The sequence below is a fragment of the Thermobia domestica genome, chromosome 15, assembly GCF_964235325.1.
Source record: "Thermobia domestica chromosome 15, izTheDome1.hap1.1, whole genome shotgun sequence".
NCBI lineage: Eukaryota > Metazoa > Arthropoda > Insecta > Zygentoma > Lepismatidae > Thermobia > Thermobia domestica.
Window position 1 is genome coordinate 185,925,925 of NC_137468.1, and position 15,839 is coordinate 185,941,763.

The 15,839-nt window shown below is 34.4% G+C and overlaps 1 protein-coding gene across 1 annotated transcript in view; it reads right to left on the minus strand.

Annotated features, from left to right (window-relative positions):
• Nucleotides 1–12,816, minus strand: part of LOC145671381 (uncharacterized) — a 50,649-nt gene extending 37,833 nt beyond the window's left edge. The window contains exon 1 of the mRNA XM_081740460.1: nt 12,136–12,816. Within this exon, the coding sequence (XP_081596586.1) occupies nt 12,136–12,497 (362 nt within the window). The 5' untranslated portion in view covers nt 12,498–12,816. The remainder of the gene's footprint in view (nt 1–12,135) is intronic.
• Between the last annotated feature and the right edge of the window lie 3,023 nt (nt 12,817–15,839).

Sequence of the window (15,839 nt, forward strand, 5' to 3'; positions counted from 1 at the left end):
TTTCTCAACTCCATGGTTCTCAACTCCATGTCCGTCTGAAAACTAAGCAATCCACGGTGTTGAGACAAGTTCACGGAGTTGATAATCCTATAGTGTTTGTTATGCTCATGCTCTTTCAAATATTTTTTCTTTCAATATATTGATAGAAATAAAGCTCGTTTATGGTCTAGTGACTATTATGCTCACCTTTCGTGCGTGAGTCTGGGTTTGTTTCCCGGTGGAAGCTCAAAAATTAATGGTGTTTACTTCGCACAGTGAGGCAATTGAAAAACTCATTTGAGTATAGATGTACTGAAACCTGATCACGCAGACCATCGCAACGGTCGTAGGAGCCGACACGCTGACCACGTGTCATTCACACTCAAAGGCCGGCTGGAGGGTTCTAGCCTATTTAAGGAGTGTTTCGCGGAAGTTCAGATTTGGGGCTGTCAGGTAGCCGGAGGTAAAACTTCAGTCAAGATGGATAGTATCTTTTTTTAACCTATTGACGTCTCAATCTTATGATCAACTAATTGTTTTCTTTTCAGGGATTGTCGAAGAGTCTGAGGGCAATATACGGACAGTCAATTTTATAACGCGGTTCGGGAGGAATTTCTCCTGGCCTACTAAACCTGACGTTTAAAAAGTGTTGGCAGTTGTCATTCTGTGTAGACCAGAACAGCCCTTCCCTGTTTCCTCAAGACATTTCCCTCATTGGAGTGGAAAATGAGGGCTACTTAACAAAGAACATCGAATTATCCAAAGAAAACAGACATGATGAGTGCCTTACACTGTCATTTAGTGTGCATTATACAGGGTGTTTCAAAACAATACCGACAACGTTTGGGAGGTGATTCCTAACACCAAGATAAGATAAAAAGTATAGACCAATCTGGGTGCACAAATGCTTCCTTTCGCAGTTATAAGCTGCCGAAAACATGAAAAAAAATGAACTTTAAAGGTCTATATCATAAAACTATGGGACCTACCGTAGTCGGGTCAGACTTCACTTAGGAATTAGTATGTGCGCTATCCAAATTTCCATGTTTCAGAATCTTGCGGTACTTCCACAACAACTTTTATAGAAGTAGTTGGTGAGTACTTCAGATTATACGTCCGTAGCCAAACTCCTTCTATAAAAATTGCTTCGTGAGTGCCTCAGGATTCTGAAACATATTTTTGGATAGTGCACATATTAGTTCCAAAGTGAAGTCGTGACCCGACTACGGCAGGTCTCATAATTTTGGAGCTATGGACCTTTAAAGTTCATTTTTTTCTCATGTTTTCGGCAGCCTATAACTCCGAAAGGAAATCATTTGTGCACCCAGTTGTCTATACTTTTCGTCTTATCTTGGTGTCAGGAATCAGCTCCCAAACGATGTGTGTATTGTTTTGAAACACCTTGTATATATACCAAATATACAAATACACTTACCAAATGTTGAAAAAGTATTGCACTTCCGACGTGTTGACTTGATCACACAGAGAAGACAGACGGTTTACATAAGCTCAGAAAACAAATGAAGTAGACAATAGACAGGTTTAGTGACTACTTCGTCTGTTTCGTAAGCTTATGTGAAAAGTTTGTCCTCTTCATATGATAGTCAACATATTGAAAGTGCAATAATTTTTCAATATTCGATAAGTGTATGTGTATTTCTTTTTTTCTTATTTACGTTACATATTCATATATATATATATATATATATATATATATATATATATATACTCAATTTTGGAACCTTCATTAGATATATTTTCATATGTTTGCAGTATTTTCTGGAGTATTTTTGTATAACAAATTACGTGTCATCTACTTTGTTGGAATTTTATTCAACATGAGAATAATTCTAACTTACAAAAACTATTGGAAAATTATTTCAATTTTTATGTAATTTATAAGTTTAATCACTTATAAACCAAAACTTATCACCCAGATGTATCACGTTTCTCAACTCCACAGCAATTTTCAACTACGTGTTAACTAATCTCAACTCCGTGACCTATGGTCTCAACTCCGTGGGTGCTGAAAAGTTTATTATTTTTTATTTACTACACCAATAACGATTCAGCTCTGCTGAACACCTAATTAACAAGTACTTAGTAGTAATAAGTGCATGAGATATTTTTATCGAAATAGGCGACCATCAACGGAACAAAAATTTTCCAAGTGAAAATTTCCCTTTTTCGTGGAATCACCCATATATATATATATATATATATATATATATATATATATATATATATATATATATATATATATATTTAAAAGCTTATGTAAAAATTACTGTTATAATACTGTACAGACTTGTATTTTTCCATGTACCAGGCGAAATAGCAGAAAAACAGATAGCTTCAGAAAAAAAGAAAGCTTATACAAAATATTTTGAAATAAGAAACTGATGAGAATAAATATGAAGAGCAACGTTCTTGCAATTTCCATGTCCACTGCCGATACAATTAACATTTCTGATCATAATTCTAATAATAATTATTATTATAAAAATTGCGCAAAAATAATACCAATGAGCAAAAACTACTGAGCCTAAAAACTATGTATTCGACACTGATAGCACCCCTATTTGATTAATCTCTCATCTCTATTCTTCGTAATATTTCGGGCTCTTTCACTAGCGAGCCCACTAGTTACAAACCCGAGTGAAGTTACAAACTGCTATTCACCAGTGTGAACGAACTACAAATGACATTAACCCTTTATGGACTAATGGAATGCTGTGAGTGCTGTTATGTTGCAGTATGGTTAGGAAAACTTGGATTCCAGGGTTCTTGCCCACTTCTGTGGTATCTTCAGTGGACATTCCGTTCGACGCCATCTATAACAGTATGGATTGGCTTGGATTTTTAAACCAACCCTCGTATTTCCCCAGCGTCAATCCTTAGAAATATAATGCAATCAGCTAACAGTTGGAGAAGAATAATGCTCAGGAATTTGTCACCCAGAAGGTACCTCACTTCTCCAGACAGTCTTGTTTCCTCCCGTCAGCCCATATTTGGAGGAAAAATTTTGCTACTCTCGTGCTGTCCGCCCACGCACCAAGCCCTCATGACGATGACAGAATTCTACGTGACAATGTGAAGTCTATCAATAATCGTCGATTGTACAACTTATTCGAACAATCAGTGTTTTAATGTGATTTCTATTAACTTATGAACCATTCATTATATATTATTAACAATATAATAACGCAAAAACTTAATGTTTTCTACGAACTATATTTTAGTTTAGTCAGTGTATTCTTGCGCCGCTGACTGGCAACTATGCGACGCAGGTGAAGGTCCGGAGAGAGGACTCACATTCTCTTTTTCTCAACATGTGAAGTTGCAAGTGTATATACTCTCAAAAGGGAGAGTATAAGTCTTTCAAAATGTAAAGTTGGAATATTTCATAATGTCAAGCTAGTGCAACATACTATAAGTTACATTTTCAAATATTAAGCTGCATCAAGTATAAGTGCAACCAACAGGAAGAATGTAATGAATTCACACTACGTAAATCCTGATAGTCTACTATTCAAATAATAATTTTCACGCCGCCTAATAAACAAATATGTTTTGTGAACTTTATACAGCGATCGAAGTAAAGTTTCTGCAGTGGACTGCATAGCCACTAACCGATTCATCATCTTCGTTCGGTCGAAACTGCGCGTATTATTTCGGTATCGTCTCGGTACGTTCACCATAGTGATTGGGCCATTCTTTTCGTCTCAGTGAAATATTGTGTTTTCATAAGTTTGTAAATGTTTTATATTCCTGGAATTGAGAAGCTAAATATAAGTGATTTCGTAAATATTTCTTCTTTCAATATGCAGTGAAAATAATATTAATAATTTCAAAGTGTGTGATCCATATTGTATCTTTCTCAGCAAATGAAAATATTACCTTCTAATAGTGTACATGACTTAGAGTAAAACCAAACAGGTAAGGTACTTCTAAACAGTGGAGAACAAACATTACTTTCGTCTCTCACTATCCATCTGGCGTGGATCATGCATTGCTGCCCCACTTGTACTTTTTTTTACAAGTATTGACCAGTGTAACTTGGAGCTGACGCAACGGCGACGGTGGGTATACGGCTCATGCCTCTGATATATTTAACGCCCGAATCCTAGGACCGTGGGAGTGAGACTATTTGTTTATTTGTCAGTTCCTTATTGGATCTATTAGGCTTTTACAAATGAATGATGTCAAGGAAGACTCCAAAAGAGATCCAAGGTTCGAATCCCAATATTATTATATCTGGCTTTCGTTACGGGAACCAACTCCTCTTATAAAACAGGAACAAACGGTAGTCAAACGAAACTCCTATCATAAAATGGCGCCCGAACAGGGACAGATGTTTTAGTGGGGAGAAAGCGAATTTTTGAACTTCACTATTTCGTATTCAATGCCACTAATTTGTATGTTGTATTTTTAAGTATAATATTTTACAATGTCAACGCTTAGTGAAACGGAAACACTGCTTGAAGCGGTGAAACAATTGTCCGCAGATTTGGCTGCAACTAAACAAATGCTAAAATTAAATCATAATGAGTTGACCAAACAATTTGATAATCTAAAAATACAACTGGCTGAATTACGTGAAAAGTATGAAACGCACAAAAAGGTTGAAAGTAATTCTCAAGAGCTGTTAAATCAGCCAAACATTGCTGCACAAAAGCAGGTAGGTCCTAGTTTATGCATACAAGAATGCGAAACAATTACTGAAAATGCAAATTATGAACTTAGGAATTAATGTTCTGCGAAAGAAACATTTCTTCATATTCTTTTACATGTAGTGTTACTTACATTTTATATTTTTGTGTTCATTTTAGAATATATAATTCATAAATCCACGTATAAAATGCTAGCGCTGAATTTAATGAATGTAAGAGCACAGATAGAGTTAGAGTACGCTAACGTAATAAATGAATACAAATATAGTACTGTTCCATTTTGTTTAGAAGAGTTTCAAAATGTTTTAGGCCTCAATGTAGAAACTCATAGATTCAGTAGAGCAGCGAAAGTCGCTATTTGTGAATTTGTATTTAATTTTAATTGCGAATATAGGAAAAACGTAGAAAAGGAGGTCAATCTCCGTGTACGTGGTATACGTAGAAGTAAGCAATACGAAAAATTGAAAGAGAAGTGTGCTCGCGGCAAGTATATAGATTTCAAGTATGTAGCAAAAAAGTTGAAACTTCAATGTGATGACGTTAATGTCAAGAATAAAGTCATTGAAATAATAGTCGAACGGCTACAGAAAAAGTATCCTAATGATGTTAGTTCTTTTAGTGATCAGGATAGTACATTCAATGGAGAGGAGAAAGAATTACTTTCAAGTAATGTTGAAAATTCTCCGAAAAGTGTTGTTAGTAGTATCAAATCTATCCTCAAAAAACGTAGTAAGGATGTTAGTTTACTTACCGTCATGTAATGTGGGTCAAATCGATAAGGAAAACAGAATTCCGAAAAAAGTTAAATTCGCAGATGAATTTAACGTGTACCCGTTAGCACATGTTTGTCATAGTAGTCCTTCTGAGGTTAGAACTAAAAGTTGTAAGAGGAAATTGGAAAATGTTGCCGATGATCGTGATTCATATCTAAATCCTGTTAAGAAAGGTAGGTTATCTGAAGTCCAAGAATCACATTTTGTTCAAACTAACGAAAATGAAAATAATAAGTGGAATGAGTTGTTTCAGTTGTTGAAAAATAATTCCGTACAATTACAAAGCATTACAACCAAGCTGGAAAATATTTCTGTTTTACAGAGCAATGATATCTTTGCTCAGGGAAATGAAGTAAGTAATGAAAATGTCAGTGTAAATGTAAACACCCTGCAGGTTGACTTCATGGAGGCTACCTTCAATAGTAGTACGAGTGTGGTTAACGTAACCACCACTAGGGAAAAAAGTGATACTGTTGTAGTATTTTTAGACGAAAATAAAGTCTGCACTTGTCCCTGATGTGATAGGAAGTGGGTGGATCAGCTGTTTCCCCCCTCCGGCTCAATGCTACTTGTTCATAAGAAATGTTTGTCGGTAAGTCCTGTAATTTTTGTGGTGTATACACGGCATGTTACGAGTTTTCCCACAGTAAGCTGCATCAGGCAACCAATTCAGATTGGCGAGTTGTATTATTTTTCCAGTGGTAATTTATCTTTAGTGTTGCTAGAAGGTACAGTATGTACATTCGTAATCATATGTTTTAGTAAAAATGAAACCATTCCACGTTCGCTTGGCATACATCGTGCAACTAGTAAATCTATGAAATTTAAATTCAAGAAAGGTAAGAAAAAGTGTATTGAACTAAATCAAAACGTTCAGATTGATTATCCACCAACCAATATTCTGTACTCAACTCGAAAGGTTATTGAAAAATTTAGGAACAGTAATTTCGATTTGGCAACCAAGAAAAGTAGGCAACGATTTTTTCACCGTGCGAAAATGAAAAATAACCTGAAGACTCGCAAAAAAGTGCGTAAAGTAAGTAAGGTATTACGCCTACGTAGAAAATGTAAATTCTTCGCTGCCGATATTTGCAATGACACTCAAGTGGTAAATGTCCCGAGTGTACAAACCATTTGTAAGGTAACTGCTAGTTCTCATAGTAAGGTAACACAAAAATCTAGTGCTTACAGAATGTTGTGTTTTTGTATTAACAAAATCTCATGGATGCCTACTATGGAAGTTAAACTCAAAATTTTTGAATGCATGAGAATTTTAGTCTACGATGTTGTACTAAATCCAATACGAAAAGGAATTGGGTAAACGATAATAATGCATAGCCGAATTGCCCATTTTCCATATTTTGACCTTGCCATGAAAAATAAATTTTGGTCATATCCATTGCAAAAGTTCTTTTAAACAAAATTCTCAGTTGTTAGTAACTATTTTTCATACTATAAATATTTTTCAACACTGTTAGTGTTTTACAAAATTCTGCATGTTGAAATAAAAACAATAATATTTTATTGTATGTATCATGTGAATGGCTATAGCCAATAGATTCAGGAAAATTTTCAATATTAATTTTTTCACTTCATACATTGTTGCATTTTATAATATATTGAAAATGTTGGATGAGAGACACAAAAAAAAAAAATCTTGATATTTCATACATACGTAATATAAAATTACTTGTGATAGCATATTTTTTCGTTAACACATTCAAAACGAAATTTAATTTTTCGAATCATAGAAAATATAGTGTTTCTTTTCGAAGTGCAAGAGTGAATTTGCGCAGTGAAAATTTTCAAATATAGTGAAATAAAATAAAATTTAAATTGTGAAGATGTGGAAATCTATATAAAATCTTCCATTACAGTGTTGCAATTTTACAAAATTAAAAATCTTTCGAATCACAAATTTAAATATTCTGGTGAGAAACCATTCGGTAATAAACCTGAATAATCACATTTTAAATTAATGCAGTAAAGATTTCAATTTTTAAATAACAACCAAGCGTCAATTAATAATAATGTATACTTACGATGTGTTACGTCAAGTTACTTCGTTTTACCTAATCAGTATGCCTCTGGGATTACTAATCAGCTGAGGATACTTGAAGTTTGGTGTGGTAAGTTATGGTAATTACCTGTACCCACTTCATGGCGCGTTGTTTAGTTAAAAAAAAAAATGCAACGGGACATCTTACTATAAATGAGTACCAAGTAACTTGTGTACATGATAATTGTTAGCAACCATTGTTGCATTTACTTTGCATTAATCTTTTCGTTGAATACGAAAATATTTCAAGTAGTACTTGAAGACATTGAAGCAAAGGTTCCTCCACTATTATGGGTTATTCATATTATGTAATGCCCGGAGTAGGCAATTTTCTTATTAGTCCCCTCTATATTATTTTTAAATTTTAACCAAACTTTCTATTTTTTCACTTTGCTTCGGGGATGGAAACATATTAATAAATAAATCGGTTAGGGTCTTGCATACTTTATGCAGGCAGTATATTTTTATATACTTTGAGCGTGACGAGCTCACATGTGCCCAGTCTTTCATTTCATAGTAAATGAAATATTTTTTGTGTTATATTTACACATGTGTTTTTAATATGTAATTTTAATAAAAATGAACCAATTGTGTGTATTATATCGTATATTTTAGTTGTGTTGAATTATTTTGAACATTCTTGATAAATATTTTGTATTAATATGTCAATGAACATACACTTTTGAATTTTATGAATAATATTGGTGTTTCAGATATAATAAATTTTTATGCATTTAGCTGTAAGGAATATTTTATTTTTATGGAAAGTAAAATCATGATAAGTTGAATTATTTGATGATATATGCTATTTTTGAATGATATTGTGTGTTTTATTTTACAATTAAGAAGCATTATTGCAAAATATTAAAGCAATTTTACCATTTTAAATTTATTGGTATACATTTAGTTTGTATTGTTATGTATTTTTAAATATGGCATTGAATATGATACCTTACCAATATGCTTTATTGAATATAGTATTGCATTGAATATATTAATATGTTTGTGTAATTTAGTTTGAATTTTGAAAAACATTATGAAGTATAATGTTGAATAGTATTTTGAATTACAAATAACTATTGATTTATATTCAAATATTGAAATTATCTTGTGTTTATATTTCAAGGAATAATTGAAATAAATGGAAAATATAAACAAATAATAAAAATAAAAAGGACTCAAAAGACATTTACGAAATGGCCCTCGCGTTCGTTATTCTTCGATTTTCGCGATTATGTGCGTTCGAGTGAAGTTACAAACTGCTATTCACCAGTGTGAACGAACTACAAATGACATTAACCCTTTATGGACTAATGGAATGCTGTGAGTGCTGTTATGTTGCAGTATGGTTAGGAAAACTTGGATTCCAGGGTTCTTGCCCACTTCTGTGGTATCTTCAGTGGACATTCCGTTCGACGCCATCTATAACAGTATGGATTGGCTTGGATTTTTAAACCAACCCTCGTATTTCCCCAGCTTCAATCCTTAGAAATATAATGCAATCAGCTAACAGTTGGAGAAGAATAATGCTCAGGAATTTGTCACCCAGAAGGTACCTCACTTCTCCAGACAGTCTTGTTTCCTCCCGTCAGCCCATATTTGGAGGAAAAATTTTGCTACTCTCGTGCTGTCCGCCCACGCACCAAGCCCTCATGACGATGACAGAATTCTACGTGACAATGTGAAGTCTATCAATAATCGTCGATTGTACAACTTATTCGAACAATCAGTGTTTTAATGTGATTTCTATTAACTTATGAACCATTCATTATATATTATTAACAATATAATAACGCAAAAACTTAATGTTTTCTACGAACTATATTTTAGTTTAGTCAGTGTATTCTTGCGCCGCTGACTGGCAACTATGCGACGCAGGTGAAGATCCGGAGAGAGGACTCACATTCTCTTTTTCTCAACATGTGAAGTTGCAAGTGTATATACTCTCAAAAGGGAGAGTATAAGTCTTTCAAAATGTAAAGTTGGAATATTTCATAATGTCAAGCTAGTGCAACATACTATAAGTTACATTTTCAAATATTAAGCTGCATCAAGTATAAGTGCAACCAACAGGAAGAATGTAATGAATTCACACTACGTAAATCCTGATAGTCTACTATTCAAATAATAATTTTCACGCCGCCTAATAAACAAATATGTTTTGTGAACTTTATACAGCGATCGAAGTAAAGTTTCTGCAGTGGACTGCATAGCCACTAACCGATTCATCATCTTCGTTCGGTCGAAACTGCGCGTATTATTGCGGCATCGTCTCGGTACGTTCACCATAGTGATTGGGCCATTCTTTTCGTCTCAGTGAAATATTGTGTTTTCATAAGTTTGTAAATGTTTTATATTCCTGGAATTGAGAAGCTAAATATAAGTGATTTCGTAAATATTTCTTTTTTTAATATGCAGTGAAAATAATATTAATAATTTCAAAGTGTGTGATTCATATTGTATCTTTCTCAGCAAATGAAAATATTACCTTTTAATAGTGTACATGACTTAGAGTAAAACCAAACAGGTAAGGTACTTCTAAACAGTGGAGAACAAACATTACTTTCGTCTCTCACTATCCATTGCTGCCCCACTTGTACTTTTTTTTACAAGTATTGACCAGTGTAACTTGGAGCTGACGCAACGGCGACGGTGGGTATACGGCTCATGCCTCTAAAATATTTAACGCCCGAATCCTAGGACCGTGGGAGTGAGACTATTTGTTTACTTGTCAGTTCCTTATTGGATCTATTAGGCTTTTACAAATGAATGATGTCAAGGAAGACTCCAAAAGAGATCCAAGGTTCGAATCCCAATATTATTATATCTGGCTTTCGTTACGGGAACCACCTCCTCTTATAAAACAGGAACAAACGGTAGCCAAACGAAACTCCTATCATATCACCTCTAAAGAACTCTTTTCCATATTGTTAGTCATAAGTGTATGTTAACTTGCTCTTGTAAATTTGTATTCGAGCCGAGCTTCATCTTTCTAACATGATGACAGAGAGAGAGAGAGAGAGAGTAAATTTCTAATATCTTCTTTAACACTTCTTTTTCCCCTGTTATGGTAAACCAAATGATGACACAGTCTACAGTTTCTTCGAAACTGTGATGTCTTGCATAAAAGTACTTTGAAGTATACAAACTCTACGGTGGGAATTTGTATACAGGAGCAACGAATATGAAAATTTTAACTGGTCGAGATTTATTATAAAAACAGGGAACTAATTCGTAATAGCATTTTAAATAATACCGTATTGTGCGTGTTATACATAAATTCGTTCAAAAAGTAGATAGCAAACACTGTAAGCGACATGAATAACAAAATTCAATGTGCTAAATCGTAACACGGAAAAAAATATTTGGGACTAAAAGAATCTACATAGGTAAGAAATTTACGTTCCTAATGTATTGTGTTATTTTGTAACGCAAATATGCAAGCAATGAAAGCATTTCAGGGTGTTACTCACAATGTCTTAAGGAACGTACAAATACATATTCAACACATATGATATGTAGGCTTATGCTATATACAGTGCTTTGCGCTATCCTCGGTTTCGTGTATACTTATTTGCAAAAAATGAAATCTGTGAGTTTTACGTCCCACGATTATGCCGGTAGGCTAAAGGAGACGGTGATGATGAGTAATGAATGAAATGGTGGAATGAAGAAATTGGGAGGAAACGGGAGAACCCCGAGAAAACCCACGCACTCGGTGTTTGTCCACCACAAAGTTCACTTGGTGGGGCCTGGGATCGAACCCGAGACCCCAAGCACCAGAGGTGAACGCTCTACCACTGAGCCACCGCGGCCCCTGTATACTTATTTGCGTTGATCCAATTGATCCTAACAGACACATCCCTGTACTTCCAGTCGGACTAACAACCTGCGCCTTGCCCTCATTTACACATTAATCTTTTTCTTTTACAGACCGTCTAGCACATGTTGGTTAGTGTTGATTGCACCATAATTCTTGTATCGCCTACGTTCGACTTCGTATGAAGAAATAGATGTCCATATCCTAGAATTGATTGGTGAATATATAAAAAGGCGACAGTCTTTAAAGAAATGAATACCAGTATGAAATAAACTTATGTCTGAATTGTCATCTACAATTACTAAACATCCATTGTGGGTTAGAATACTCTTTTACCTTTTACATTTTCATGTCTGTCGAAGCCCTCCGGAAATTGGGGATAGACTCATTGGAGCTAAATCCTCAAAAAAATAACAAACGTACATAGTTTTTATTCCAAAATAACCATTTCACTTTAAAATTTCGAAAATTTTAGGATAAATGTTCTTCTCAAAATCGGTTATTTTACCTAAGACTCTATATAAATAAAACACTATCGTCGAGCACCCATATTGTAAATATATACAACAATAAACTTTGGTGAGAAATTCATATTTAATAGTAAAGAATCATTGTTTTATCAAGATACGAACTACATAAGATTTGTAACGATGGTGTAGATCTTATTATTATAATTTTGTATACGGTTATTCTATGTGTGTCATGTTATTTCCAAATTATAGATTAGTAATTTACGTTCGAGATATCTCTCATTTAACCTACAAACTCTCCGAACCTATGTATCCGTATTATTAATCTGAGCCAACTACTTTATGAAAAATTGAATATTACCTTTCTGGCAGAACGCAATTTAAACTATTTGTTGTTAATTGTTGGGAGTCCTTAGAGTACGACGCGCAAGTCTCTTGAACCACTAGTTTTCTTAGCGTTTCCTTATCATTTTCAAATGCAGGATGTTCTACAGCTAATTCTGATTTCACCGTATCAACGTTTAGTTTCTCATCCAAAGAATACATAACTGTATCCTTCTCCATTATTTGCTCTCTTTCCGTTGTAGATAATACTAATTCTTTGTTTTCAGTCATCAATTCGTATGTCCACCCTTTCCCTTCCAGTGGATCTTCCTGAGGTAAGTCATAATCAATTTCTTCTTTGCACATCAATTCCAACTTAACAGATACCTCACCAGCCATTATGACTTCAAATTTAATAAGAATTTTACAGTTCTTGTACTTCCCTTGTTTTTTAAGCTGCCAGTGTTAATGAATTGATTGACAAGACCGTTCACTCCAACTTTACACTTGCAATCAAACATACGATCAGATTTTAATAAAATACAGAATAAATGCAGTTTGAAAACAATAAGTTCTTAACATTTTAATGTCCCAGGTAACAAAGACCATTGGACTGTTATTACTTGTATTAAGCGTATAATAAATTATAAAAGCGAAGTACTTAACAAAAGATTTAAAGTATAAAGTAGATAATTATGCGAAGAGAAGTGTTACCAAATCCAACCCCACGCCGTGAATAGTGATGGGCTGGGCAGTGGGAATATTCCTTGCTGGAAGAGAAAATTGGATTTTCCCGGTTTCTTTCCCTGGCATATAAATTCCCGGGGAGTAATTTATTTCCATTTCTTTATCTTCCAAATTATAAGAACCATATGACTAATTACTTTATTTTTAATTATTATGATTTACTTCAAGGTTTTAAAGAATTTGGAGGTTAATATGTTAAAATTTCTTGATTGTACTAATCACAGGTGTCTTGTGATAACGGTACCTCACGCAAAATAATAGGTCCGTATGCAGAGTCATTTTGACGAATGATTAGCTAAATACTAAGGGTTTGACTAAGGATTGGTTATGAAAAGTGTATTCAGAATCTCTGTTTAGCACATAGTAGACATCTCAGTTAGTCATAAGTTACTAATTAATTTAGAGCAACTTGGACCCTAGTCTAGCAACAGTTTAGCATGGGTAAATTGTATTCAATATGGCAGTGGCGACTGGTACTATATGTTGTATGGTTGTGCAACTGGATATTTTTTTAATACTAAAATTATTTTTAAGTATTAAAGTAAGTGTATCAGTAAAAAAATAAACCTCTGCTCTTGAGCGCAAAACAGTATTGATGCATTTCTCAAAAAAATCAATCAAAAAAAAACGATAAGAAAGAGAGAGATTTACATTTCCAGTGGCATCGAACGTTGCCACTGGAAGCAGTATCATTGAGCATATGGCAGCGAGTTCCTATCTCAACATGGGGAAGTGGATTTATTCTTGCATCGCTCCTATCTTCCCGTATTGGACTCATGCGGTTGCCTTTCTTCCGCAACTGGTCAGCTTCTGTAATAGTTGCGAATTTCTCCGCTTAGCAGCGCTAGCAGGGTGAGCGAGATACAGACGCTTGGAAGAAAGAAGTTATTCACAAAACATAAACTCGCAAAGAACAAATATAAGTCTGGTGGTAGCAGGGACGGATCCAGGCTGAAAGTTTGGGGGGCGGTCGTTCGAAGTCAATAGATTTTATTTAACATTTATAATACAAAGGTGAAAATTCTTGGGATAAGATTTATTTTTAAAAAAATCCTATTCTGGGGGGATCGACCGAGTCTCGAAGAAGAAAATGTCTTACTACTGGTCTAATTCCTAGCTCTGTATCTTTCGTGCACATGATTCTGTGTTCGATTTCCGGCGGAGAGCATAAATTAATATCAAATAATTTACTTCCAATACCCATCTGTCTTCTTTAGCCTAATTTGCTGGAATATTAAACTACTTTATTTATTTATTTATTTATTTATTCATTTTCGAAGGAAAACATCTTAGATTTCATGCTTCTTTACAGAGAAAATACGTGGTTTCTGAAAATGGACTTTTTGTACCGTATATTTATACAAAGAAATGCTAACAAAATGCATATTTGCGGAGGAAAGAGGTGTTTCTGGGCCCTAAAGAAAATAAAGCGGAAAATATTTGCGGTAGCGATGCTTTCTATTCAGAGAAACTTGGCGAGCAGCATTTCAGATTTCAATGAAGTCATAGAAAAATTTGAAGTCCAAAAGATGGAAGAAACACCTTCCATTCTAAAATAATGCATAGTTTATATAATTAAATAATTTTGTTTAACTGCGTGCATGCAATTTTCTTGCTTTTTTTCTTCTTTTCGGATTAACGCCATCATTCATGGCTTACAGCACATACTATATATTCGATTTATCTCGTGTTCAATAACATGAGTGTAGAGGTTTTATATATAAATAGTATATAAACGTACATTGATAGTGGTTGTTTGAAAAAAAGGAAATAGCTTATATATTAAATCAATATTAGAGTAGTAATTTAATCAATAACATACAAATAGAGTTTAAAAGACTTTCCTCTTCATATTTCCTGAATAGTTTTTGGATAAGACTCAAGAATGCTGGGGGGGGGGACATTTGCGCGTACCTACATACCTTTGATATTGCAACATTGCAACCGGTGCTTGTACAGACTACGAGTCGCTATTGCAATATGGCATGTGTGGTTGTGGCGTGTGTGGAAAGAGCAGGAGATGATGAAGAATATTTATCAAAGATTGTTATTGATTTTTATGGTCAAGTGCTTCAAGAATTAATAAAAATGTTCAGTTGCGCTGGTGGCAAAATGTTGTGTAGGTTTCCCCGAAACAAACCACTAAATTGTAAACATAAACGAGTTAGAACAATTTGCCCATTTGTGTTGACATACTCTACCAGATGTTAGCAATTTGTAATGATAATCGGTAGTGTATTCTAGAAGGTGCTGGTCAATTTTAGGCACATCACATCTTGCAAAACTTACAGATTTGGTTTAGGTACACCACACTTTCCAAATTTACAGGTAATGTTGAACACTGAACGGATAGAAATGAGAAATAATTTATGTAAATGAGTGATGCAAATAATACAATTGATTTTAAGTTCGGAAGTGTAGCATTACTAGCGTAAAATTAAAGTGCGGTGCAGTTTTACTATACGGATCCGCAGATTGTAAAATGTACGAAAAAATTTGGGGAAGTTTTTAACTTGCCTATTTTATGACGAGAACAGAACCCAAAGAACCCCTGCGGTTCTTCTAACCCGTTCCTATTACTATTTATACTACGGTATGGATCCGTATAGTAAAATTGCACGTATAGTGCTGTAGTACGGTGAAACTAAGTACCGGTAAGTGCATATAAAAAGGACGCCATTACTCGAGCAGACGGTTCTACCTAATTTTGACATTTCCTACATTTTGACGTTAGGTTTGAACTTTGTATTTCTTTTAGCCAAGCATGAGCTATATGAGAAACTCCATTACTTCTTGGAGATTGTTTTCAGGAGGGCTCAGAAAGCGTGGACGTATGACAACAACTAGTGCATAAAACGAATCAACTTGTGGTAGGTGACCACTAAAATCCAGGAGGTAAGAGTGAACTTTGTGTAGAACATCTATAAGAACCAATACTTAACCCTTAAGTACTCGCGCGGGATGTACACCACCCCCCCACCAAACAGGTAAATG